The 25,606-nt window shown below is 40.0% G+C and overlaps 1 protein-coding gene across 1 annotated transcript; it reads left to right on the plus strand.

The window, feature by feature from the left end:
- Positions 1–367: 367 nt before the first annotated feature.
- On the plus strand, positions 368–17,200 carry THOC1 (THO complex subunit 1). The gene is made up of 21 exons (XM_075270632.1): positions 368–471; positions 593–666; positions 747–807; positions 3,242–3,308; positions 4,788–4,906; positions 6,274–6,322; positions 6,463–6,558; positions 7,275–7,357; positions 7,452–7,525; positions 8,069–8,177; positions 8,301–8,432; positions 8,639–8,739; positions 11,383–11,449; positions 11,531–11,581; positions 12,086–12,156; positions 12,277–12,372; positions 14,228–14,293; positions 14,744–14,827; positions 15,654–15,801; positions 15,977–16,058; positions 16,736–17,200. Exons 1-21 carry the CDS (start codon positions 424–426, stop codon positions 17,029–17,031), a joined length of 1,974 nt encoding a protein of 657 aa, XP_075126733.1. The 5' UTR covers positions 368–423; the 3' UTR covers positions 17,032–17,200.
- Positions 17,201–25,606: the final 8,406 nt, after the last annotated feature.

Below are 25,606 nucleotides of genomic sequence, written 5' to 3' on the forward strand. Positions count from 1 at the left end.
ATTATTATTATTTATATATAATGTATATATTTATTTAATAATTTCCCTTTTGGCCAGTTCTGACCATGCTCCACGATCCTCCCTATAGAACCTCCACTGTAGCTGGTTCTGTACTGAGGTGATTAGATTGGAGTTTCTGGCGGCAGCTCCTGTAAGCAACTCCATTCTAGCCACCTCAGTAAACAACAGTGTACAGCGCAGTTGGTTCTAGCAGGTCCTCCCTCCAGCATCTCCATTCTAGACTGTGAGGTGACTCGAGCGGAGAGAACACCTATTAGGAACAACTCCATTCTCGTCTCGGGGCACAGACCGGCTAGAACGTCACTGACTAACCGGAAGTTCTGTTTACGCTGCTTTCTAGGCCGCCCATGGTGTCGCTTACGTCATCAGGATGCGCCGTAGAGTCTGAGGATTTTCGGTACAATGTCTCCGCCGTTGTTCAGCCTGCCAGAGGCGCGGAATAAGCTCACGGTAAGAGACGTTTTTTGGTTTGCTTGTCACGCTAATTCACACTCTGCGGTCTGGTTGCATTTTGTAGTGTTGCAATGAGAAGATCGCTAGTAATAAGTGCCCTGTCCTTGTGTATTACTAGAGTGCCACCAGAGAAGCCGTGCCCAGCAAGAACATCAAGCACTTATTGGCCGTGTTCAGCCAAGTCCCTGGAAGGTATAGCCATGACACAAGAGCTGACACTCTTCTGTCTCCTCTATATGTGGCCATTCACTATGTAATGTGATGTTTTACAGCGAGAATGAGAAGAAGCTGACGCTGGACCAAGTCTTCAGAGTTGTTTTGGAGGAGGAAATTGTGAGTGATCTATTAAACCGGGGTATTTTATGAGGTTTTGCACACAGCTCTTTGTCTTCAGTCTGAAAAGTAAACAGTCATGACAGAAGAAAGCTTTCATCTTGTTTTTTTACACTGGAGTGAATGAGAGCAACGGACTTTGCAATGGAAATGTGAACTAAGGCTTAATGTACACGGCCAAATGTACAATCTGAATATCTGCAATATTTTTAGAGCAGTTCCTAATCAGATCCATCAAAATGGAAATATCAAATGGAACAGAACACCTGAACACTCAGTCATATGCATGAAGCCTTAGGCTAGATGCACAAGACCAAGGTACAAAATGGCCATCTTGCACCTCTTTTCACAGATACCCCATACATTTCAGTGCATTGAGGTATCCACGAAAACAGCCGAAAATCGGATGTGACCTATGCCAACTGTCAAAATAACAGTCAAGAGAATATCCCCCATTCACTGAAATTAATGCTGCCATGTGATGTCCATTTTTCACTGTCATGTGAAAGTAGTCTTAGCTTTGAGCAACTAGATCAGCCAAGTGCCAGGAGTAAGATATACTGGGATAAAAGGGTTGTGCAAAGTTTCAAACTGCTTCCACTCTATTTAAGGGTTTTTCTGGTCCCCTGACCAAAATTAGTAAAGGCAGGTTAGGGGTGAGAAAAGTATATTTACCTGTTCTGGTGTCCCAGCTGTGGCTTCCCTGTGTGCAATATTGATGTAAGTAACCATCCACATATGTCTACAGACTGTGTAAGTTGACATGTGGGATCAGACATCATCATTTGCAGCTCTAGTGCAAAAGAATGACATTGGGGAGCTTTATCTAGGATGGCGGGGAGTAGTACAGATGATTATGCTTTTTGGGTTTTTTTATGTTAACCACTTTTCTGCCCTTTCCTAATTTTGTTTTGGGGGCCAGAGAAAATATTTGAAGCCATGGTGCTCACTTGCTGAACAATCTGTATTGGTGGGTTTTAGTATTATAGATATCAGTGAAGCAAGGCTGCAGTACAAACACCTACTGCTATCATATGTGAATGAGCAGCGGACTTTCCAACATGTAAACAGTTCTGGGAGCCACACTGTTCCCAAACAGCAGATATGCAGAGGTCTCAGCTATCAGATGCTCATAGATCTAATATTGAATTGAAGATCTAATATATAATATCGATGACCTATCTTGCCCTTTATTCTTTCTCTTGCTTCTCTATTAAAGAAATGCAGGATTTTACAGGAGCCAACATTTGTTGATTGCCCCCCTCCACCACTGTGTTTAGGCTACATAGGGATACTGACATTGCAGACGTCTTAAAGAGGACCTTTCACGTCCTGGGGCACATGTGGTGTAATACACCGCTAGAAAGCTGACAGTGTGCTGAATTCAGGGTACTATCGGCTTTCACATTCTGTGCCCCCAGTGAAAAGCTATCGGTGCCGGTAGCTGTTCACTGTCAGAACGGCGTTTCTGACAGTCAATCAGGAACGCCCTTCCTCACAGTAACATCTATTACGCTGTACTGTGAGAGCGGTGAGGAATGCTTCCCTCCCCTCCTGATTGTACTCGTCCATAGATGAGTATGGGGGAGGCGGAGGGCATTCCTCACCGCTCAGCGTCATCACTGGGCGCTAAGGAACGCCCCCTCTCACAGTACAGCGCTATAGACACTGCTGTAAGGAGGGGCGTTCCTGACTGACTCTCAGAAACGCCCTTCTGACAGTGAAGAGCTACGGTACCGGCAGGGATAGCTCTTCACTGGGGACACAGAACGGGAAGGCCGATGGTGCGCTGAATTCAGCCACTGTCTGCTTTCTAGCGATGTATAAAACCGCATGTGCCCCAGGAGTTGAAAGGTCTCCTTTAAAGGGTTCTTATGTAAATGTCATGCATGACTTGATAGGCTCTGCACCTTTCTAATGTTTTACTTTCTTAGGATTTTTAAGATCTCTTCTAGTATTACACAGATGAAAGTTTGCTCTAGTAACATCCATTAAGGCATCCCTGGTTTTCTGTGGATTCATTGTAGAGGATATAGTTGCAGGTCTGATTGAGCCTTCAGCCTTTATATAAAAATCTGAATACTGTAATTCTATTTTTTGCTGTCAGCAGCAATCTTGAAAATGAAGGATTAGTATTGCAGAACGTTTCATTATATTAATTTAACGGAAGTGACTAAAAGAAGAACCTTGTGCTCATACACTGTAGCCAGTCTTAACATGTAAAGTTGTTATGTCAAGCATTACAGAAAGAGATGATGAATTTCAGACTGACTCAGTCCTGCCGCCTCTAATGTATTGTCTATTGAGTTCAACTTGGTCTGTTATTTCCACTACTTCTGCCTTTGGGACAAAACAAGACTTAAATATGTTGGCTTACAAGTTTGCTGACAGTTTTTGTAACTTTCATCTTTTGTTTTTCTTTTTTTAAACACAGATAAATCAAGCTTCGTGTGACAACTGTCTTGCCATTATTTCACTTGCCATCAATGGAGTTACAGAAGGTAAGAACAACATCTAGGCGTTACAGGAAAGTGTGAAAGGATTTGAAAAATTCTGTCAACTTATGTACAGCATAATTTTGACATTAGACCAGTTGTTAGTCCATATCTAACCAGTTGTTTCCCCAGCTCATGTAAGGGGTTATACACTTGGGCAGAACCGAATGCACATGCCCACAGGCCACAAAAATATGGCCGCTTACACCAGCTTACTGTGTAAGCAGCCACAAGAAAATGGCCGCTTACACAGCCTACTGTTTAAGTGGCCATTTTTGTTGTGGCCGCGGGCATGCACAGTCGGCTCTGACCGAGGCCTAGAAGTTTGAACCCAGCTCCGGAAGAAGACGCGCAGAGAGGTCGTTCCTGAAGAAGATGGAGGCGGCGCTGGAGATTTCTCTTGCAGCATTGGGGATGGACTAAAGATGGTATCGGTCATTTCACCCACCACCGACATCATCTTGACTACCTCACAAACCGACCTCAGTATGCGCGAGCCCGGGGCTGTGTGTCTGACACTGTAATTTTTAGCACAGGGGCACCACAAGGTACAGTTCTTGCACCTTTCCTCTTCACACTGTATACTGCTGACTTTAGGTGCAACTCATCTAGCTGCTACTTATAGAAGTACTCCGATGACTCTGCAATAGTAGGCCTCATCACAGACATACACGACTGGGAGTACAGAGACTTAAAGGGATTCTATCATTAAAATCACATTTTTTTCTCGATCAGGAATAGCCTTAAGAAAGGCTATTCTTCTCCTATCTTTAGGAGTCTTCTCTGTGCCGCCGTTTGGTAGAAATCCCGGTTTTCGTCTGTATGCAAATGAGTTCTCTTGCAGCATTGGGGATGCCCCCAAAATGACCGATACCATCTTTAGTCCATTCCATGGGATGCATTTCTGTGGGCATATACTTTTCAGTCCCGACTACCTGTTGTCCTTCCTTCTGTGCAGGGATAAGTTCTTCCTTGGTCAACAGTGTGAGGAGGATGATACAGGGTGCTATAGTTCTGCCCTGTTTCCTAATACTGCTCCCAGTGCTGAAAGAAAGAAGACTCTGCCCTAGTACTTCCTACTACTAAATACCTCATCAGTTTTTCAGTTTTGTTGCACCTACTGATTGGTACAAACTACATCTTCCTGTGCTGGAGGGGGTGAGGGTGAATCATCTCAGATCAGGGTATGTTCGGATTAAAAAAGTAAAGAAAATATGTTTAATGATGCATAACTTACAGATCCTGATTATAGTCTATGAGGTCTGGCAGGTATGTGTGTTTTCTCACTGACATTGCTGAACAAAAAAAGTCAGGCTTGCAGGGATTTTCTTCTCTGATTTCAGACAGACTCTGTACTGGACGGTGTCTGACACTGATGTGAATGTGGTTTTATCAGTCTTGCTCTTAATCTTTTAATTTGCAGTTAATAGGTGTACTTTTTATTAGCTTGCAGTTGTGATTTGACTTTGTAATTCTATTCTATAGGTGTCTGCACGGCTACCACACCATTTGTGCTGCTGGGAGATGTCCTCGATTGTCTTCCTCTGGATCATTGCGATAAAATATTCACATTTGTGGAGAAAAATGTTGGAACCTGGAAGTCTGTAAGTCTGTATTCTATGGAGTGTTTTACATCAATACATTTCATGGTATTGATACTATAGAGTGGTAGTTCACATGTTTGTATTTGTTACAGTTTGCATTCCCTATGAGATACCATTGCTTGAAGCATTCTTTCTTTAGACTCTGCATTATGACGTTCCCCCATCTTTCCTCTTGGAAATGAACATTTAAATTGATAACTGTTTGTTGCCATTTTCCTGGTCAATAGGACATATCCCTACACAGTCTGACACCTTCAGAGTGTATATGCCCAGCATAATTATTTTTTATAAAGAGGCTTCAAGGATTTTAATACTAAATAATATTTTAATATCCCATTAGTGTGGGGCTGGCTTGTGGCTGCACCACACTTAGCTGATAGCAGGGGCCATGGCACTTGGGAAGGATCTGCAGTTTCTTCTGTGGTTTGTGACGTCACTTAGCCTTGAACCCCCACCAACCTGATATTTGTGACCAATTCTAAAAATAGGCCATCAATAATTCAGTTTCAGAAAGCCCCTTTAACCCATCCATAGATTAAAAAAGGACTCAGTAGTGAGTTAAGGCCTTGTTCACATCTGTGTTGGTATTCCGTCCAGGGGAGTCTGCATGGGGACCTCCTCGAATGGAATACCAAACACAATTGCAAGCGCTGTGCAGTAAAAGCACATGGACCCCATAGACTATAATGGGGTCCGTGTGCTTGCCGCCAGATCTCCGCAGGGAACATGCGGACAGGAAAGTACTTCACTGTCTACTTTTCTCTCTGCATGATTCGTGTGGGCAGCGCGCGGCAAGCACACGGACCCCATTATAGTCTATGGGGTTCGTGTGCTTTTACTGCACAGCCCTTGCAATTGCATTTGGTATTCCGTTTGGGGGTCCCCATGCGGACTCCCCCAGACAGAATACATACGGAGATGTGAACCAGTGGTAATAGTGGTGTTGATGTGTGAAAAAGCTGACGATGACTGTTTTTACCCCGTTAAATTCTGTTGATTTCGGGGCCACACGGTGGTTCAGTGGTTAGCACTACAGCCTTGCAGCGCTGGAGTCCTGGTGTTCAAATCCCGCCAAGGGCATAAAACCATCTGCAAGGAGTTTGTATGTTCTCCCCGTGTTTGCATGGATTTCCATCCCATATTCCAAAAAACATACTGATAGGGAAAAATGTACATTGTGAGCTCTATGTGGGGCTCACAATTTACATTAAAAAAAAAAAAAATTCTGTTGATTTCGTTAGGTATAATTTACCTAATTCATTTGAAATATTAACATAATATGTCCATGTATATTTCTGTAAACCCACTTTTGTGAAATATAACCATTTCTATTATAGTAAAGCATACTTTGTGTTTTCTGCTTCCAGAATATGTTTTATTCCGCTGGAAAGAACTATTTGCTTAGGATGTGTAATGGTAAGGCCTCCAATTGGTCATTTACTGGAATATTCTTGTACATGTTGTTAAGCTACATAGTTATTGATGCATAAATGGTTGAATTCTCCTTAATTTACTTTATTGGCAACCTTTTCTTGGATTTTTAATGCACTTTTCAGACCTCCTAAGAAGACTCTCTAAATCTCAGAATACTGTGTTCTGTGGAAGAATTCAGCTGTTCCTTGCACGCTTGTTTCCCCTCTCAGAAAAATCTGGTGAGTTAATTTTTATAATAAGATGATTATCCAGGATTAAGGGTCCATGCCCTCAACAGAGTGTGCATCTGATGTGGAGCCCAGCTTGCTGCAGAATTCACTCCAAGGGTCCATTCACACGGAGGAAAATGGTGAGGAATTTGGTGTGGAATTTTAGCGCTGAAACAGGAACCCATTGAAGTCAATGGGAGGCTTTTTTTCAGCGCTGAAATTCCACACCAAATTCCTCACCATTTTCCTCCGTGTGAATGGACTCTAAGTGAGGGCATTCCATTGTGCATTCATGTCTATGGGGGTTTTAAATTCATTCCATTCCGATGACATGAGTGATTATAGATCAGTTCCTATCCTGCTGTGTGTCATAGAAAAAGAATGAATTGGAAGCCCCCTTAGAGTGAAACGTATAACGGAATCTACTCTGCTGTCACTATGAGTGCATTCCTGTGTAAACTCAGCCCCCCATCAGATGCTCACTTGATCATGTGCATGGGGTCTTGGGTCTATTCTCTGTAGTAGATTGCATAGAGACTGCTTGGCATTACAGCTCAGAACCATTCCTCTGAGTGACAATATTTTTGTTTTTTCTGTTCCGTATAACGTAACAGAATGATGAAATAATAGAGCAGATGTGAACCAAGGCTATGCACTTAGATGGCCTATCTATATCTCATATGTTTTATTGATTCTATTTTTTTTTTTTTTTTTTTTTTTGTAAGGATTGAATTTGCAAAGTCAGTTTAACTTGGAAAATGTAACAGTCTTTAATGTCAGTGAGCAAGACAGCACTCTAGGACAAAAAGTAAGTGTTGTTAACTTTGAAAAAAAAAATCAGTTTTTTTAAAGCTTTTGCTTATTTTGTATATAATGTTGAACCTTTTTTCTTTAATTTACAGCAAGTAGAAGATCGAGAAGATGGAATGGAAATTGAAGAAGGTGAAATGGGAGATGATGAGGCACCTAACAGTTCGTAAGTATGCTTTTATCCATGTGAAGAGGTATAAGCTACATACACACATGCCGGCAGTAGTGTATCAGAAAGCTACACTGCTGCCACACATAAGAAGTTAAGGTATATATGCACATCAGTTTTGCAGCAGTTATTCTGTGGCTTTTGTTAGCTATCATGAAATAGCTACCAGACTTCTTTGCTTGGGGGCAGAGATGGTGAGACAATATCACCCATGTTACTGCTGTAGCCAGTCACTGGCCTATGCAGTCTCCTGCTATGTATTGCTGGTTACGTGTTGGTTACAATGGTGATGTGGGCTATATCAGCTCATATCGGCAATATAGTGCTGTTGCAACTTTCAAGAGACGGAGACACTGGTTCCAGTTATATGCAAAATTTCATGTATGGCTATATTAATAATTGTTAGAAAATGGGCAAAAAAAAAATCCATAATTAGGAAACTGAAAAATGACATAGAGAAGATAAAACAGGATGAGATTCTGGAACATAAGACAACAAATGTTGATGTAATTCAGCTTCTGTTTTTTTTTTCTTCTCCAGGTCTATTCCCATAGATTACAATCTATACAGGAAATTCTGGTCTCTGCAGGACTTTTTCAGGAATCCTGTTCAGTGTTATGACAAAACTTCTTGGAAAACCTTCCTCAAGGTGATTTTTTTGTTTTCCTTAATTGATGATCAGGTTTGCTGGTACACGGCATTACTATGCTGAATCTTCTGAATAATGATATAGTTCCAACTTAAAACTTAAATTTCTCTATTTTTTTCATAGTTTTCAGAAGAGGTTCTGCAAGTCTTTAAAAGTTACAAATTGGATGATACACAGGCATCACGGAAAAAAATTGAAGAACTGAAATCTGGAGGTGAACATGTTTACTTTGCCAAGTTCCTGACAAGTGAGAAGGTAACACCAAAGTACCCTGCTGGAGCTTTGTATTGTGCGTTGTATCTGTCTCTTATGTTCTCTCAATGCGTTTTACAGAAATTACTTTCATTTACTTTTATAATATAATATAACTGATCCTGAATAATTCCCTTAACTAAAATATTCAACTTGTATAGAAAATATTTTGGACTATTTTACTAATTGTTTTGGTTTTCCTTTTGTAGCTAATGGATTTGCAGCTGAGTGACAGCAATTTCCGTCGACATATTTTGGTTCAGTACCTTATATTGTTCCAGTACTTGAAAGGCCAAGTAAAGTTTAAAAGGTAATTTATTTTTCGAGGATTCTGCTGTGTATTTCTACTCCTGAATTCTGTGTGGCTGCTATCCCATGGACTTGGGCTATCAGTAAATTATCCGACCTAGCTGGTTAGTTACTTGACGGTTTTGTTGAAGACCATTTCTCATGGTTCAGGCTCACATAGCGGCCCCTAACTATCCAAGGAGTGGGTGTAGCTTGGACAAAAATCATTCCAGCATGCAGGTTTACTGCAAATTGGACAGGGGTTTCAATTGATGATAATTATTGTGCATATTGCAGCAGGAAAAACACAGATTTACCTGTAAAATGCAAACAGACTTTAAAGGGAATCTGTCAACAGGAAACTCCTTATCAGACTAATGACAGTGCCTTGTACTGTGGCTTCTACACAATCGTCTGTTATTATCCGTCCATTAGTTGTAGTTATTAAAGTTAAAAAAAAAAAAAAATAACGGATATTTCACTTCTGTCATAAGTCTGTTATTTTGAGTGTAGCCAGAAGTCCTGTACCCAGGTTGTGATGGATTTGATGACAATGGATGCTAACAGTCAACGGAACAAATCTTATTGAACTCAATGGGACTTCTGACTGATCTGTTAGTGGCCATTGTTAGCATTTTCTGATGGATGCTAACAAGGGACACTAACAGTGGTAGTGTGAATGCCCCCTTATTTGAAAACCTAATCGATTTGCTGCAAAAGCGGCTCTCTGTGTCAGGCAGTGGACTTTACCAGTTTCTTGTTTTTGGAAAATTCCAGGACTGTGGAGTCAGTACCAAAGCCAAACCACCAATCGTGACTCCAACTATTTTTCTGCAGTCAGACTGATTCCTGCTTTAACTCTGACTCTGCCATGGTCAATCAGAAACTGTAAAAAATTACACCCACAACGGACACAAAGACGTCTACGAAGTCAAAGAATACCACAATACATACAAATTTAATTATAAATTACATTTCTTGAAATTGAAAAAAATAATTACTGAACGGTGTCACAAATACTGTATATCCAATATAGTGCACCATATAAATGAACTTCATTAGCAACAATATACTGAACACCATAGCACAAGCCCGTACCCGATCTAGAGATGCACAATCCTCATCCACACAAATCGCCCATCCCTATGCTTGTTTTAGCATGGTTTCTTAGGGAGTGTCCATAAGGTGGTATAATCCTCTAAGTCTGGGTTCATATTTATGTTGGAGCCTCGGTTTGTCACAATAATCTCCAGCGGTTCTGGTTTAAAAGAACGGACACCTGTCAGATCCCAGTATAGTCAGGGTAAGTTTACACACAGTTTTTTGGTCAGGATTTTGAGGCCGTATCTGGCTCAAAATCCTGACCAAAAAGACAGCTCCCATTGAAATCAATGGGAGCCGCTGAGGAGGTTTTTTTCCTGGAGCCGTTTCTTCCGGCTCCCGGAAAAAAGAAGTGAGATGCTCATTCTTCAGGCCGAGTTGCCTCGCGATTCGGCCTGAAGACACTCTCTCCTCTGGACTAGGCCCATTCATTGGTCCTAATCCGAAGCGGAGTGAGCGGCTGGATGCCAATGTAGTGCACCTGCTTTCAGTCGCGGCTACCCAGCCTTTGGTCCAGAACCTGAGGTGGCCTCTGTGTGTCTATTGTTCTAGTCCTACAACAGACCAGTACAATTGACACATGGACACAAGTGTGAACATAGTGCAAGTCATTTAAAATCTAGTGATGTGAGTTCCTATGGAAGTAAATATACAAAAAACGATTCACCTAATTAATTGTATCATTTCAATAATTGTACAGCATAATTAAAGGGAATTTCCTGTTTGACGTGAAAATTAAGAGAAAAATGTTATTGTTTGTATAGTGGAAAGTTTTAAAATTTTCCACTATTTCCTGTAGCAATTCCTCAAGGCTTTGTAGATCTTTGTTTATTTCCAGGGGATAAAAATTAGCCCATGGTCATCACATGATATACAGTCCATGGTGCACAGCTCGTTACAGTCACAGCACCGTAATCCCACATATGCCTAGTAACGTGCTGTGCCCCTGTGAGCTCATCACATGACCATGGACTGATTTTTATCCACTGGGTGTAAGTAGAATGAATGACAACAAGCTGAGATCTAGAAAACAGTGAGAGATTTATTGTGAAAGGGTGCGGTCACATTACTGTTATTTAATGTCTGTTACTCTCATCGAGTTAGAGCAACAGACATTGAGTGACTGATGCAGACGGAACCCACTCCGTCTGATGTCTGTCTGCATACACCCATATATAATATCATGACTGAAGCTTTCTTTTGGCATCGTTTTTAATTTTCTGGAAGAAGAAAAAGTCATGCATGCAGGAAAGCTTCCATTATTTCTTTTTATATGAGCGTTAAAAGGCGCAGAAGCAGACGGCTCTATCCTGGTCTGTCACTCTACTACCGTTAATGTTCATTTCATTATATACACAATAACATTTGGCTCACAATGTATGTCCGAAATAATTTTATTTTGAAGCCAGGCTCTCTACTTTTTTTTTTTTTTTTTTTTTTTTTTTTGACTCCAGCTAAAATTGGTCCCAACCCGATAGCCCTAGAAAATTTGTTTCTTGGAAATTGATTTGGACACTGTAGAAGACTTGTGCACCTAATGGTGACTAAATATTCTTTATTTCAGCTCTAACTATATCTTGATGGAAGAGCAGTCTACTTGGATAGAGGAAACTACCAAACTTGTTCACCAGGTTTGTATGTTTTACTTATGGTCATAATCTGTACTACATTAGTATTACCATAGTTAAGACCCTTTGTCTACTCTATTCCAGTTACTCTGTGAAACCCCGTCAGCTGGAGACAAATTTTCTAAAATGGTGGAGGTAAGCTATAATTCATGTAATTGCAGGGCTAGCTGGCAGATCACTTTGTGGGATAAACCATTTGATGATTCAGGATAGTTTGGACGTTAAAATTTTCCCTCCCCGTGTTGCCAAATTCATATTTTTTTTTAATATATTTGCATTGCGTTTTTTTTTTTTTTTTTTTTTTTAAATTTATGGCGTTCAACGTGCAGGAGAAAGAACGGTATTTTTGTATAGTGAGAATTTATACAGACATGGAGATATCTAACAGATTTATTTCTTTTTTACATCAATTTTTTTTTTTTTAAATATAAATGTGTTTATTTTAAACTTATTTGTTTATTCAAGTTTATGTGTTTTTACTACCCCTCGGAACCCACAATCTTATCCCAGGGGTCCGAGGGGTGATAGGGGAAGGCGATTTTGCCCCTGAATGCTGTGATCACTATTGATTGAGGAAGAACTTGAATATTTACCTGTGTTTTAGTGTTTTTCTCTAACATTGTGAACTTGTGTTTTCAGCACATACTCAATACAGAAGAAAACTGGAATGCTTGGAAGAATGAAGGGTGCCCCAGTTTTGTGAAAGAAAGGTGCTGTTCCAATGGGAATGTTGCTTTATAGTTCATTTGCATGTCCTATGTTAGTCTGCCATGTTATATAATTCATAAATTTTCATCTAATTTGTTTTTGTTTGGTGTTTGTCCTTGCAGACAACCAGACAGTAAACCATTGAAAATGACAAGGAAACGGCCGGCCCCTGAGGATTTTCTGGGCAAAGGTTCAAACAAAAAAATCTTAATGGGAAAGTAAGATTCTAGATCTTTTCTCTTTTCCATATTTAGAAGTTTCTGTTCTTATTTTTGTCCTTTCAATTACTTTTTTGAGTTGTACTCTCATATTATCATTAGAGATGAGCGAACAGTGTTCTATCGAACACATGTTCGATCGGATATCAGGCTGTTCGATGTGTTCGATTCCAATCGAACATCACGTGGCAAACTCCCAAAAAATTCAATTCCCCTCCCACCTTCCCTGGCGCTTTTTTTGCACCAATAACAGCGCAGGGGAGGTGGGACAGGAACTACGACAACGGGGGCATTGAAAAAAATCTGAAAAAGTCATTGGCTGCCGAAATCAGGTGACCTCCATTTTAGAAGAATATTGGATTTCAAATCCGGGTCATATGAGAATGTGAACTTTGTGACTATGAGACAGGGATAGATGTACAGGCAGGGATAGCTAGGGATAACCTTTATTTAGGTAGGAATGTTATTAAAAATAACTTTTTGGGGCTCTATCGGGTGTGTAATTGTGATTTTTGTGAGATAAACTTTTTCCCATAGGAATGCATTGGACAAGCGCTGATTGGCCAGAGTACGGAATTCGACCAATCAGCGCTGGCTCTGCTGGAGGAGGCGGAGTCTAAGATCGCTCCACACCAGTCTCCATTCTGGTCTGACCTTAGACTCCGCCTCCTCCAGCAGAGCCAGCGCTGATTGGTCGAATTCCGTACTCTGGCCAATCAGCGCTGGCCAATGCATTCTATTAGCATGAGCTGAGTGTGCACATGGGTTCCAGTGCACCCTCGGCTCTGATGTAGCAGAGCCGAGTGTGCACAAGGGTTCTAGTGCACTCTCAGCTCTGCTACATCTGATGTAGCAGAGCCGAGTGTGCACAAGGGTTCTAGTGCACCTTCTGCTCTGCTACATCTGATGGGCTGACTGGCACACGGTGTAGTTGAGCAGAACTGGCTCAACACTGCTGATTCTCTGCATACCCATAGGAATGCATTGGCCAGCCTTCGGCCAGTCAGCGCTGGCTCTGCCAGAGGAGGCGGAGTCTAAGGTCGGACCTGAATGGAGACTGGTGTGGAGCGATCTTAGACTCCGCCTCCTCCAGCAGAGCCAGCGCTGATTGGTCGAATTCCGTACTCTGGCCAATCAGCGCTGTCCAATGCATTCCTATGGGAAAAAGTTAGCTTGCGAAAATCGCAAGCTGACAGGGATTTCCATGAAATAAAGTGACTTATATGCCCCCAGACATGCTTCCCCTGCTGTCCCAGTGTCATTTCAGGGTGTTGGTATCATTTCCTGGGGTGTCATAGTGGACTTGGTGACCCTCCTGAGACGGATTTGGGTTTCCCCCTTAACGAGTATATATTCCCCATAGACTATAATGGGGTTCGAACACTCGAACAGTGAGCGGCTGTTCGAATCGGATTTCGAACCTCGAACATTTAAGTGTTCGCTCATCTCTAATTATTATAATATTTCATTTCTCTTATGTCTTTGTATGAAAAATCACCTTTGTTTTGAAAGGTTTTCTTTCTGTCCTCATGGGATTTGTGAAAAACATTGGCACCTATTTACTGGTCTAAGATGTAGACATTGCATACTGCCTAATCGTGCACCAGATTTATCACAGTGGCTGGTGCTGAATGATATGTTGGGTCATTTGTAAGCCACACCCCTTTCCAATTAAGTTGGACAAAAGGCAGAAAGCGTCTTGAACACTTAATAAATTTAGTGCAAGTTATGTAATGCAGGATATTTTGGTGCATTTGGATTAGTAACTCTCCTTATCTTGTTCTGAGAGTGCTATGCCTGTAAGCATGGGGATGAGTCCATAGCCTGTTCTTTCAACTAGAATCTGTCTTTTCAGTGAAGAGTTAACAAGGCTCTGGAACTTGTGTCCTGACAATATAGAAGCCTGCAAGTCGGAAACCAGGTAGGATAATAAGGGATGCTGCTGGCTGAGAATTGCATAGAGTTAACATAATCTGCAGTTTGTAAGGTAACTGCTAACTATAAGCAGATGGTAGTGGGAAAGCTGTGCTGGCACTTTATGGGTTCATCTAAGGTTCCCGATTGACTCTTGTTTACCGAGTCTCACTGCCCTTTTGCTGCATGAGTGGAAAATCTCTAATCTCAGCATCTGCTATAGGTCCTAAGAAGCCATATTTAGCCTAATGATTCTTACTGTAATGAATATGTATTTCTATAAGCCAACAATTTACTAAGATTTTAAAGTGTACATCAGGGGAACTTATAGACTTGGTAAATTGGTTTTGATTTTTAATGCAAGTTTTGTACTCTATAAATAGAATGATCCATTTCCTAGATGACAAGATGCTTCCAAGACATTCTAATTCTCTTACTAATTGCTTTTCTACCTTAGGGAGTTTATGCCATCGTTGGAACAGTTCTTTGAAGAAGCAATGGAACAAGCAGATCCTGAAAACATGGTTGAAAATGAATACAAGTATGTTGATATCAGGATTGTGGCATTGATGGGCCAAATCACTGATGACTTTCTTTTTCCATGGCCTTTTGCTTACTGCTGCTCTGACTCCCTTCATTAAATAGCTGACAACATTGGTCACACAGACACAGTAAAGCGCCTTTAATTCATGAAAAAATGAGTGATTGTGTTTGTATAAAAAGAAATGTGCAACAAACTCCAAATCTAATGAGTTATACAATGCCAATAGTTAATTATATAGTAGCCAAGTCAGCCCTGATGGACCATGCATTGCACTGTTACAAACGTCCCAAGTGCACAAGCCATATCCATATGCCCTAATTGTGACATAATATACTTCCAAAAGCAACTATAGAATACACTCAGAAAAATGAAGCTGTATTTTAGGGTGTATTACCTACTTGGACAGATGGACACAAAGCCTCAATGTTTTCCCAGAGGATATTACCCAAATAGTGCCACCCTCTTGCCTCTGTTGTCTTCACCATCTTTTAATTGTCTTAATACTTCTTTACTTTTGTAAGTTGTGATCCTTTCATATGTCGCAAGTTCCTGCCTGATTTAAGATGGTTCTATTTTATGTTGCTGTTTCTTGTCCCTTCTTGAATCATAAGACAAAAATATTGCCATGGCCTAAATAATGTATGGACCTGCGTGCAGCGGTCAGAAGTGCATAACTGTTATGCAGCTGACCTATACATTGCTCATTTTTTGTGGAGAATTTTGTCAAATCTGATTTATTAATTTTGTTATGTACTAAACAATATTTACCTCACTACTATAGCTCTCATATCAGTTTATCTTCATTTTTCTTTTTTATTTACAGAGTAGTAAATAATTCCAATTATGGCTGGAGAGCACTGAGACTATTGGCCCGGAGAAGCCCCCACTTTTTCCAGCCTACCAACCAACAATTTAAGAGCTTACCAGAATATCTGGAGAACATGGTGATCAAGATAGCTAAAGAACTGCCAGTAAGTGCAAGATATTTGTTTCTCGTCACTGCCGGTTTCTAGTTTGTCCACATCTTATTTTCTTTGAAGAAACCCTATGGACTGACCCCACTTTACTGGGGAGTGATACTATAATTTTTTTAAATAATTTTTCATGCTTTGCATAATTATAACCACAAAAATCTCATTTTCTTAGCCCCCTTCAGAGGAAATAAAAACGGGAGAAGATGAAGAGGATGATGAAGATAATGAATCATTGTTGAAGGAGAACAATGAAAGTGTGTATTTAACATCTCCGTTATATTTCTGATATTAACCCCTTCTTGCTGCAGATATATGTGTGTGTGTATATAGCTTTTTTTTTTTTTTTTAATAATATAAACATGCCTATAAAACCATGACAGTTCTATAGGGGTTTGTTATTTTGTTCCAGAATTAGAATAAATGCAGTTGCACCATTTTATTGTGGTTTGGTTTTTTGGCATTGTGTGATACAAATCAGCATTCAGAATGCTCAGGGGAAGGAAGGAGATGAAGATCTTGTCCCCCAGAAGGGTTTGGCAGTGGTTTTCTCCCGCTCCTTCCTCCCCAATGAACACATGGATGCATAGCGAAGCTGAGCTTTCATGTGTATGGGGAAGTTGGGAAAGTTACTGTAGCTGTACATTGAGGGACAGCTGTCTAAGGAGCATACGTACTTTTAAGTTCTGTTCACACTAGTAACTTAGCTTCTGATAGTGGTAATGAACCCATGACCACTATCATGGATCTTTTTTTTGGGCAAACAGAGGGTTTTATTTTCTCTCCTTCCACTTTGTTACTCAATATTCTCCATGTCCCTTTCATGGAGAAAATTGACAACTTGCGTTATTCAGTTATGTATTTTTATTCTGTATTGGATATGAGAAGTTAAACATTTTTATAGTAAACTCCTACCCTTTTAATGCAATTTCAGGTCCAGACATCCAGCAGCAGAAGGTAGTTACCGGTGAGCTCATCGAGTCACTTGCTAGTAAGCTCGGAGAGCAGTGGAAGACATTGGCTCCTCACTTAGAGATGAAAGACTCAGACATTCAAGGCATTGAATCTGACAGTGAGGATGTGAAGATGAGAGCCAAACTCCTGCTGGTTGCTTGGCAGGATCGAGAGGGTGCTCAGGCGACTGTTGAGAATCTGGTGGCCGCTTTGAATCTAGCGCAGTTAAATGACCTGGCAGAAAGCTTGAGTAATGAAACTGAAAACGGAACATAAACCTGTTGGATCTATATGTTATGGGAATATATACATCTTTACTTCTGGGTAGCCCCACCGCTTATCACACTGACATTCAGAGTAGATCTTTGTAATGCAGTCTTTGGGATTTTGCAGCATACTTTTTTTTTTTAATGAAAGTGCAGTTCCTGGAGGACCTGTAATAAAATATTTTTTCCCTTAGCTATTGAAGTATTTTTGGTTATGTTTTATTTCTTTTATGTGTAACATTTCCTTTTTTCTGCTCAGTGACCATAACCATAATTTTGAAGACAAACACAAGGATCTCAAGATGCTTAGCCACTTAAAGGGCTAATCCCAAATGGACTTTTTATTCTGCTGTCTCCTCCATAGGAGTGCCAGTCCTATTACTTGACTAGGAGAGCCGACCCACGATCACTGTGCAGTGCTGTAAATTCCTGCACTCAGACGCTGTCAGTGCGGGGTCCAAATGTCTGATCCCTACAGATCGCATTTTAATGACTTTTACAATCCCTTTAACAATATAGTAATCCTGTGATATTACTTTGCCAAGAATTTACATGTATACCTTTCCACTGAAACCTAGAATACAAGGCACACAAATTCTTATCTGAATACGTTCACCCTTTCTTTTACCTCAGTAGAATTTGATTTTCTAAGCTACAGATTTGGGTCAGCAGCAGGTGAGCTGACACAAACTTCTGTAATGTAGTGTAGCAGCATCGTGAGTGAGTTTTATCCAGATTTGTCCACATGCTGCTACTAAAATCCGCAGAGGAAATGATCTGTCCGTTATTGTTGCCAGTTTGCTCTTACTTGACAGCCCTTTTGTCTTTTTGCTGCAGATTTTGGAGCCTTTTGAATGAAGAACTTTACTTGTTCCAATTTATCATGCCTTATAGGGCAGAATATTGGGGCCCTTTAGATGAATATAATTATTTGTAACATGCTTTATTAATTTCTCCATTTACCTTGCTAACTTCTCGCATTGCCCAACTCTGCTGATTTAAAGATGAAGACAGAATCCGCAGCAATGGAAAGATGGTGGATTGCAGAATAAAGCCCATGCTGTATAGCAAGTTAGATGGTTGGTGTCTGGAGCTCCACTGGCCCAAGAATTAGTATTATTATATCTTTTGATATTCTTATGTCTTTAGCAACAATATGGGTTAAAATATTTAGACCAGGTAAGTAGTGTCTTGGATTAAACATTTGGCTATATTACACCACAAAAAAAAACAAAAAACTTTTCATCTGCTACTGGGCAAGAACCATTTGTCCTACACTAAATCGAGTGTGTGGATTCCAAACCGAAGTCAGAATTGTAACACATCAGTAAATTTTGCTATACATAAGTATGCCTAAATGAATTAAGCACTTGGAAGCATTCAATAATCTTGAACAGAATGAGTTTTTCTCCAACAATTACCTGATCCATAAAGTTTTCGTAGTAAACAGTGTATGAAAACTGTAATGGAATAACAAAATTTCAAAAAGTCTCATTTTTCAGTTTAAAGGCCCAGGACTGTAAAAAGTGCTTCAGGCATTTGCTTTTGTGTTTGTGAACAGTCTTATTTTCCCATTGCAAAAACCAACATTAGTCCTACATAATGTTGGGATTCCAGCTGCCTTGATATCTGTTCTCCATTGTAGAAATATCTTATGGAACCGCTCTTTGTGTTCGCCACTTAAGTGTCCCAAATTGGGTAGGAAAAAGTCAAGATGGGAATGTAAGAAATTTTTTTTCAATGACATTCGGCAGCCGAGTTGTTCATATGCTGTAAGCCTGTTGTCTACTAATTCAGCAGAGTTTTCAGTTCATCTGTTTCCAAGGAAGTTCTGCACTACTAGCACAAATACATCCCAAGCTGCAAGGTCCAGAGGGTGTCATCATGCATTAGTTCGTTGATTTCAGGGCCAATAAAAATTCTGCCCTTTATTTTAGCCTCAGTTTTCAGTGTGCTTAAAGAGGACCTTTCATCAGATTGGGAACAGGCAGTTCTATATACTGCTGGAAAGCTGACAGTGCGCTGAATTCAGCGCACTGTTGGATTTCCCGATCTGTGCCCGGTGTAAAGCGCTATCGGTCCCGGGACCGTAGCGCTTTAGTGTCAGAAGGGCGTTTCTGACACTTAGCCAGGGACGCCCTTCTGCCCAGCAGCGCCTATTGCGCTGTAGAGTGTGAGCGGGGAGGAACGCCCCCTCCCTCTGCTCACACAGCTCGTCCATAGACGAGTATTATCAGGAGGGGAGGGGGCGTTCCTCCCCGCTCACACTCTACAGCGCGATAGGCGCTGCTGGGCAAAAGGGCGTCCCTGGATAAGTGTCAGAAACGCCCTTCTGACACTAAAGCGCTACGGTCCCGGGACCGATAGCGCTTTACCCGGGGCACAGATCGGGAAAGCCGACAGTGCGCTGAATTCAGCGCACTGTCAGCTTTCCAGCAATATATAAAACTGCATGTGCCCGATCTGATGAAAGGTCCTCTTTAACTTCTCCTTCGTATACTGGAAACCATTTCCATCATGATCAAGTGCAATTAAAACATTTTTCATTAACCCAAGTTTAATGTGAAGTGGATCGACCAGCGATTTGTGTTGTACATTGTACTGACCAACTGTGTGCTGGACTCTGAGAGGCCTCTGTTTAATTTTGTAATGATCACAACTGTTCATAGGCACAAGAAACACCTATGCTTCATGTACCCTAACTGTAGGCCAATCAGCAGTGCTATCACTTTCAGGTCAGCACAAATTTTCCATTTATGTTCTGAGTATTTGATAATTTCCAATTAGCCTCCATTCATCGGGAACATGTGAACCATCTAACTCCATCATAAGACCATTTACATCAGTACAAAAACAAACATCGCTTTTGATTGTATAGTATGCAGCTAACTTGGTGTGTCTGCCGAAAGTGTGAAGTTTTTATCATTAACACGTTGGAATAGCCTTAAAGGCTATTCTTCTGCTACCTTTTGTTGTCTTCTCCGCGCTGCTGTTCTATAGGAATCCCGGTTTTTGTCAGTAGGTAAATGAGTTCTTTTGCTGCACTCGCAGCTTCCAATACTGTGTAAGTGGCCATTTTTCTTGTGGCCGGTGGGCATACACAGTCGGCTTTGCCCTAGGCCCGAGGCCTAGAAGTTAGAAGCCACCACTGGAAGAAGACGTGGTGAAGACCTTGTTCCAGAAGAAGATTGAGGCAACACTGGAGAGTTCTTTGGCAGCATTGGGGATGCCCCAGTGCTGCAAGGGAACTCATTTATATAGCGACAAAAACCAGGATTCCTACGGAACGGCGGCGCGGAGAAGACAACGAAAGGTAGGAGAAGAATAGCCTTTCTTAAGGCTATTGTGACGTGTTAATAATAAAAAAAATGTGATTGAATGGTAGGATCCCTTTAATATCATAACTGAATAGGGTTCACATGTATAACTTAAAATCTAGATGTGTGAGGCAAATTCTGAGTTCATATTTGGAATCAGCGCGCTTATTTTAGTATAACTCATATGCTTTTCTCTCAGTAGCAAAATGTTTGTTGTGCGGTGTTACACCAGAAAAAAATGGCAGAAAAGTTTGTTGCACAGTCAGGAAATAAATTTCCATATTTCAGAAAGCTAAGCAATAGTGACAGGTCAGGTGTTATTTCAGCTAAATGATGATCCAAAGTATGCCTCAAAAGCAAGCCATATTAAGAAACCGTTGACATCTGCCATCTTTGGCTGGGGCCCCACGTGCCATAGACGCCACAATTTGCCTGCAGCGGAAACGTGGAAAAAAAAATTGCGTCACTTTATGGTCAGAGCAAAGTGAATGGGAATATGAATGAGTATACCAAAATCTACTTCAGTGATCATAAGATCACAAATCCTCTAGTGAGACTGATAATACGAATATATAGATGTTTGATGTATATAAATATGTAAATTGATGTTAATGTCTACTGGAAAAGAAAATTATATTTTTTTTTTCAATAAAAAGTCATATTGTAAAATTGCAAACCCCCCCAAAAAAAACAAACATAGATATATATGTCACCATGACTCAGAAAAGAAAGTTATATAAACCTTTTAAAGATAAAAAAAAAAATCACAGCAAATTTAATATCTGGATTGTGGCAACATAAAAAAAGCTATTTTTGTCATGAGATGCGCTATTATTTTTCAAAATCTATGTATATAATATCAATGTAACTATACTGACCCACTGAATAAAATTGTTTCGCTAGATAGAAATAATGGCAAATGGTTCACAAATCAAAGTATGACAGCAATGAGCATGGAAAAATAACAAGGCCTTATTGGCAGTATTGGTACTTAAGGGGTTAAATCCTCAGCTGCATTTATCACCATGGTAACTGCAGCCACTTACAACCAATAGGATCGCTGGATATTTGCTGGCTAGGAATTTGAAACTGGTTGTAGTCAGTTACTGCTCGCATCGCTTACAAGGGTGACGTCTCATTCATATTAATACAAAACTTCAGAAATATGAAGCAACATGATGGACGTCACTGGACGGAGAGATCTTCAGGTTATTCCCCTCCTCATCTAATACACAAGTAGCCATGTATATTGTTGTTGTGCAGAAAATGTAATGTTTAGCAGAAATAACTGATCATACCTGACCCTGATAGAAATGACTATCTTATTATACCTTATTATACTACTTTCTTATTTCTATAATATGTGATGATATATAAATACGAAAAGAAATTATTAGATAGACATTGTAGATAGATACTGTAGATACTATACATAGATACTATGCATAGATAGATACTGTAGATATACGATAGATAGATAGATACTGTATATAGATAGAGATACTGTAGATAGATACTGTATATAGATAGACACTGTAGATAGAAACTGTATATAGAGATACTGTAGATAGATACTGTATATAGATAGATACTGTAGATAGATACTGTATATAGATAGACACTGTAGATACTATACATAGATACTGTAGATATACTATAAATACTGTATATAGATAGAGATACTGTAGATAGATACTGTATATAGATAGATACTAGATACTATACATAGATACTGTAGATATACTATAGATACTGTATATAGAGATACTGTATATAGATAGACACTGTAGATACTATACATATACTGTAGATATACTATAGATAGATACTGTACATAGAGATACTGTATATAGATAGATACTGTAGATAGACACTGTAGATACTATACATAGATACGGTAGATATACTATACATAGATACTGTATATAGATAGATACTGTATATAGATATAGATACTGTATATAGATAGATACTGTAGATAGATAGAGATACTGTATATAGATACTGTATATAGATACTGTAGATAGACACTATAGATATATACATAGATACTGTAGATACACTATAGATAGATACTGTATATAGATAGATACTGTAGATAGATACTGCAGATTGATAAATACTGTAGATAGATACTGTAGATATACACTGTAGATACTATAGATAGATACTATACATAGATACTGTAGATACTATAAATAGATACTGTATAGAGAGAGAGATTGATTGATTGATTGATTGATTAGCTGTTACCTGCTGGATTTACTGTCTGGTATGCCGTGGATCCAGTAGGTGGCGCTGCCTCCTATGTCTATTAGTATGCGGCAACAACTATCCATGTCAAACTAGCAAGGTTAGGGCTGGTTCAGCCTCTACCTAAACAATTATCAAGAGAGTTTTTTTTGGGAGGGGGGAAGGGGGCTAATGATATGTATTCATAAACAAGTGGAATCAATCAATCAAAGGCAAATTCCACAACCACAGTTTATATTAATCAAAATGTATAGTTTATTTAAAAAAAACATCCAGAAAAGTAATCACATTAAAACATATACACGGGGACAAAAAAAAAAAACCCACATTGTATCCACATAATTACAAAAATTTGCAAAGTACAAATAAAGTACCACCAAAGGTGTATATTGAATAATAAAGCATGTATAAGATATAGGTTAAAGTGCATATAAGAGACAATAGCTGCCCTGAATCTGTCTTTTTGGTAAAGGACCTTACCATGTGCAAACGCGTCCCATTGCGCGTTTCATCAAGAATGGCTTTGTCATGTATATGTTTAATGTGATTACTTTTATCGATGTTTTTCAATAAAATATATGTTCATATATATAGATATATATGTTATTTGGATTTTGGCTGTACTTTAAGGAGTGAATGTATGTAATAGGTATTTTTATATACTGTATATGTATGTACTTTGTGTGTGTATCGGTATATATACTGTGTGTATATATAATATATATAATCTAGTGTATTTGTCTACATTTGTCACTTCATATTACAATGTGCAATACTACAAGTCTAGAGAATAGTGTGGGTTTAACGTAAAAGTAGACTTCTCTAGAGCTGGGACATATAACTAGCAGATGTGACACAGCAGCATGATGTGACTGTCACTATTATGGGGGATACTGTGGAGCGGACACTACTCTACATAAACTGTTAATATGCCTTGAATGCCTAAGATGGAGATACCCTTTAATATTTCATTATGGTCCTTGAAAGCATTACAGTTTGATGTGTAAGCTAACTAGGCCTCAGTAATGTTTTATCCTTAGTGATGTTATAGCACAAATTTTACATGGCATTTTTTTATCCCATCGACCACTTAGTGGCCTTATTACGATGGGTCCCTACACTAACACTTTGCACTTAGGACAGGAGATAACTTTCTTATATTCTCACATTTACAGTGCAGACTGTAAGAACTTCATCTCTGGGGTCTTAGCTATAGGGGAGTACAGCATTTATTATGCAAGTAAAGTCTTAGGGTAGGGACCCATCTGAATGAGGTCGCCGTGACGTGGCAGATGGGCTCGCACAATTTACCAAACTGTGCGCTAAGAACCTCACTTTTATATCTTTAGTTTGCGATCACAGATGGGTGAACTACTTCACTACAGTCCAGGTTCAACCTGAATATCCCAAATTGTTCAATGTTTAACAAAACTGAATTTTGGATTTATGGCAGACGCACTAAAATATCCGACGTGACATGCATTGCAGTAAATTACTATTCTCTGGGATCCTGTCAAACCCCAGGGTATAATACTTGGAATCCCAATGGAGGTGAAAAAAACAAACAAACAAACAAACAAAAAAAGATGTATACTCACTTTCCCTCGCCTATTTTGGGCCTCATCTCCTTGTGACTTCATGTGCCCGGTGTTACTGCTGAGGCCTGTGATTGGGCCACAGCTGACACATGGGCATATTGAGTGTCATGATGTCATAACGCTTGGTGTGCCCTCTCACCGCTAAGGCTCAGTCACAGGCCTCACCAGTATTTCTGGGTGCATGATGTACATACACATTTGTAGTACTCTGTTACATTTGTTTTGGACTTTTTTGTTTTTACTAGAGACTAGTAAATAGCGTTCGATCGAATTGGTATTCGATCGACTATCAGGCTGTTCAAGGTGTTCCGATTCCAATCGATACCACGTGGCAAACGCACTAAAAATTTGTATCCCCTCCCAACCTCCCTGGCGCTTTTTTTTACACCAATAACTGCGCAGGGGAGGTGGGACAGGAACTACGACAACAGAGGCATCGAAAAAAATTGGTAAAAGGAATTGGCTGGCTAAGTCAGGTGACCTCCACTTTATACAAATGGTGGATTTCAGATTTGGTTCATATGAGACTGTGAACTAGACAAGGATAGATGTACTGGCAGGGTTAGCTAGGAATTAGCTTTATTTAGGTAGGAATCTTACTCAAACAGCTCTTAGGGGCTCTATATACCTTCCTTTCCAGCCCGAGATGCATGCAAGAGTACGGTCAATGCATTCCTATGGGAAAAAGTCAGCTCCCGCATACCGCAAGCTGCCAGTGATCCCGACTAGCATATGGTATGCTGCCACAATGTGTTTGCATTGAACTTACTCTTGCATTTAGCTCTGGCTGGCAAGGTCTCATCACTTTCAAATTTTACCTGCAAGCACATCTTGTGGCAGCCCATTATATGCTAGTTGGGATCCTTGGCAGCTTGCGTTATGTGGGAGCTGCCTTTTTCTCATAGGAATGCATTGACCAGCGTTGATTGGCCGAATGCCATACAGAGTACAACATTGGCCAATCAACGCTGGTTCTGCCATGGACAGTTAAGGACAGGCATGGACGGTAAAAGAACGCACCCGATGTCCATTTAAATGAATGCAAAATGTCACGGACACAGCTAGTGTCCGCTGCTAATGCCCGCACAGGATTTTGAACGGACATTAGCAGCGGACACTAGCTGTCGGACACCGACGGTAGTGTGAACGCCTCCTAAATTGAGAGCCGGAAATTTCTTATACTGATTTCTTTGGTGATATGAATTAACACAAGGTCCACATGACAAATCTGCATCTGTTGTCATCAGATTCCAAGTTTCGATTGTACCTCTGTGAACATACCTTGGCATAGTTATTTTACAGAAAACACCCATTGTAATGTAAAGGAACCTCTTATATACTTCTGGTAGGAATCTGTAATTGTAAATAGTGTTCACTCATCTCTAAACATAACCCATTCTTATAATTGGGTTGCCTG

Source organism: Leptodactylus fuscus, chromosome 4, assembly GCF_031893055.1.
Source record: "Leptodactylus fuscus isolate aLepFus1 chromosome 4, aLepFus1.hap2, whole genome shotgun sequence".
Taxonomy (NCBI): Eukaryota; Metazoa; Chordata; class Amphibia; order Anura; family Leptodactylidae; genus Leptodactylus; species Leptodactylus fuscus.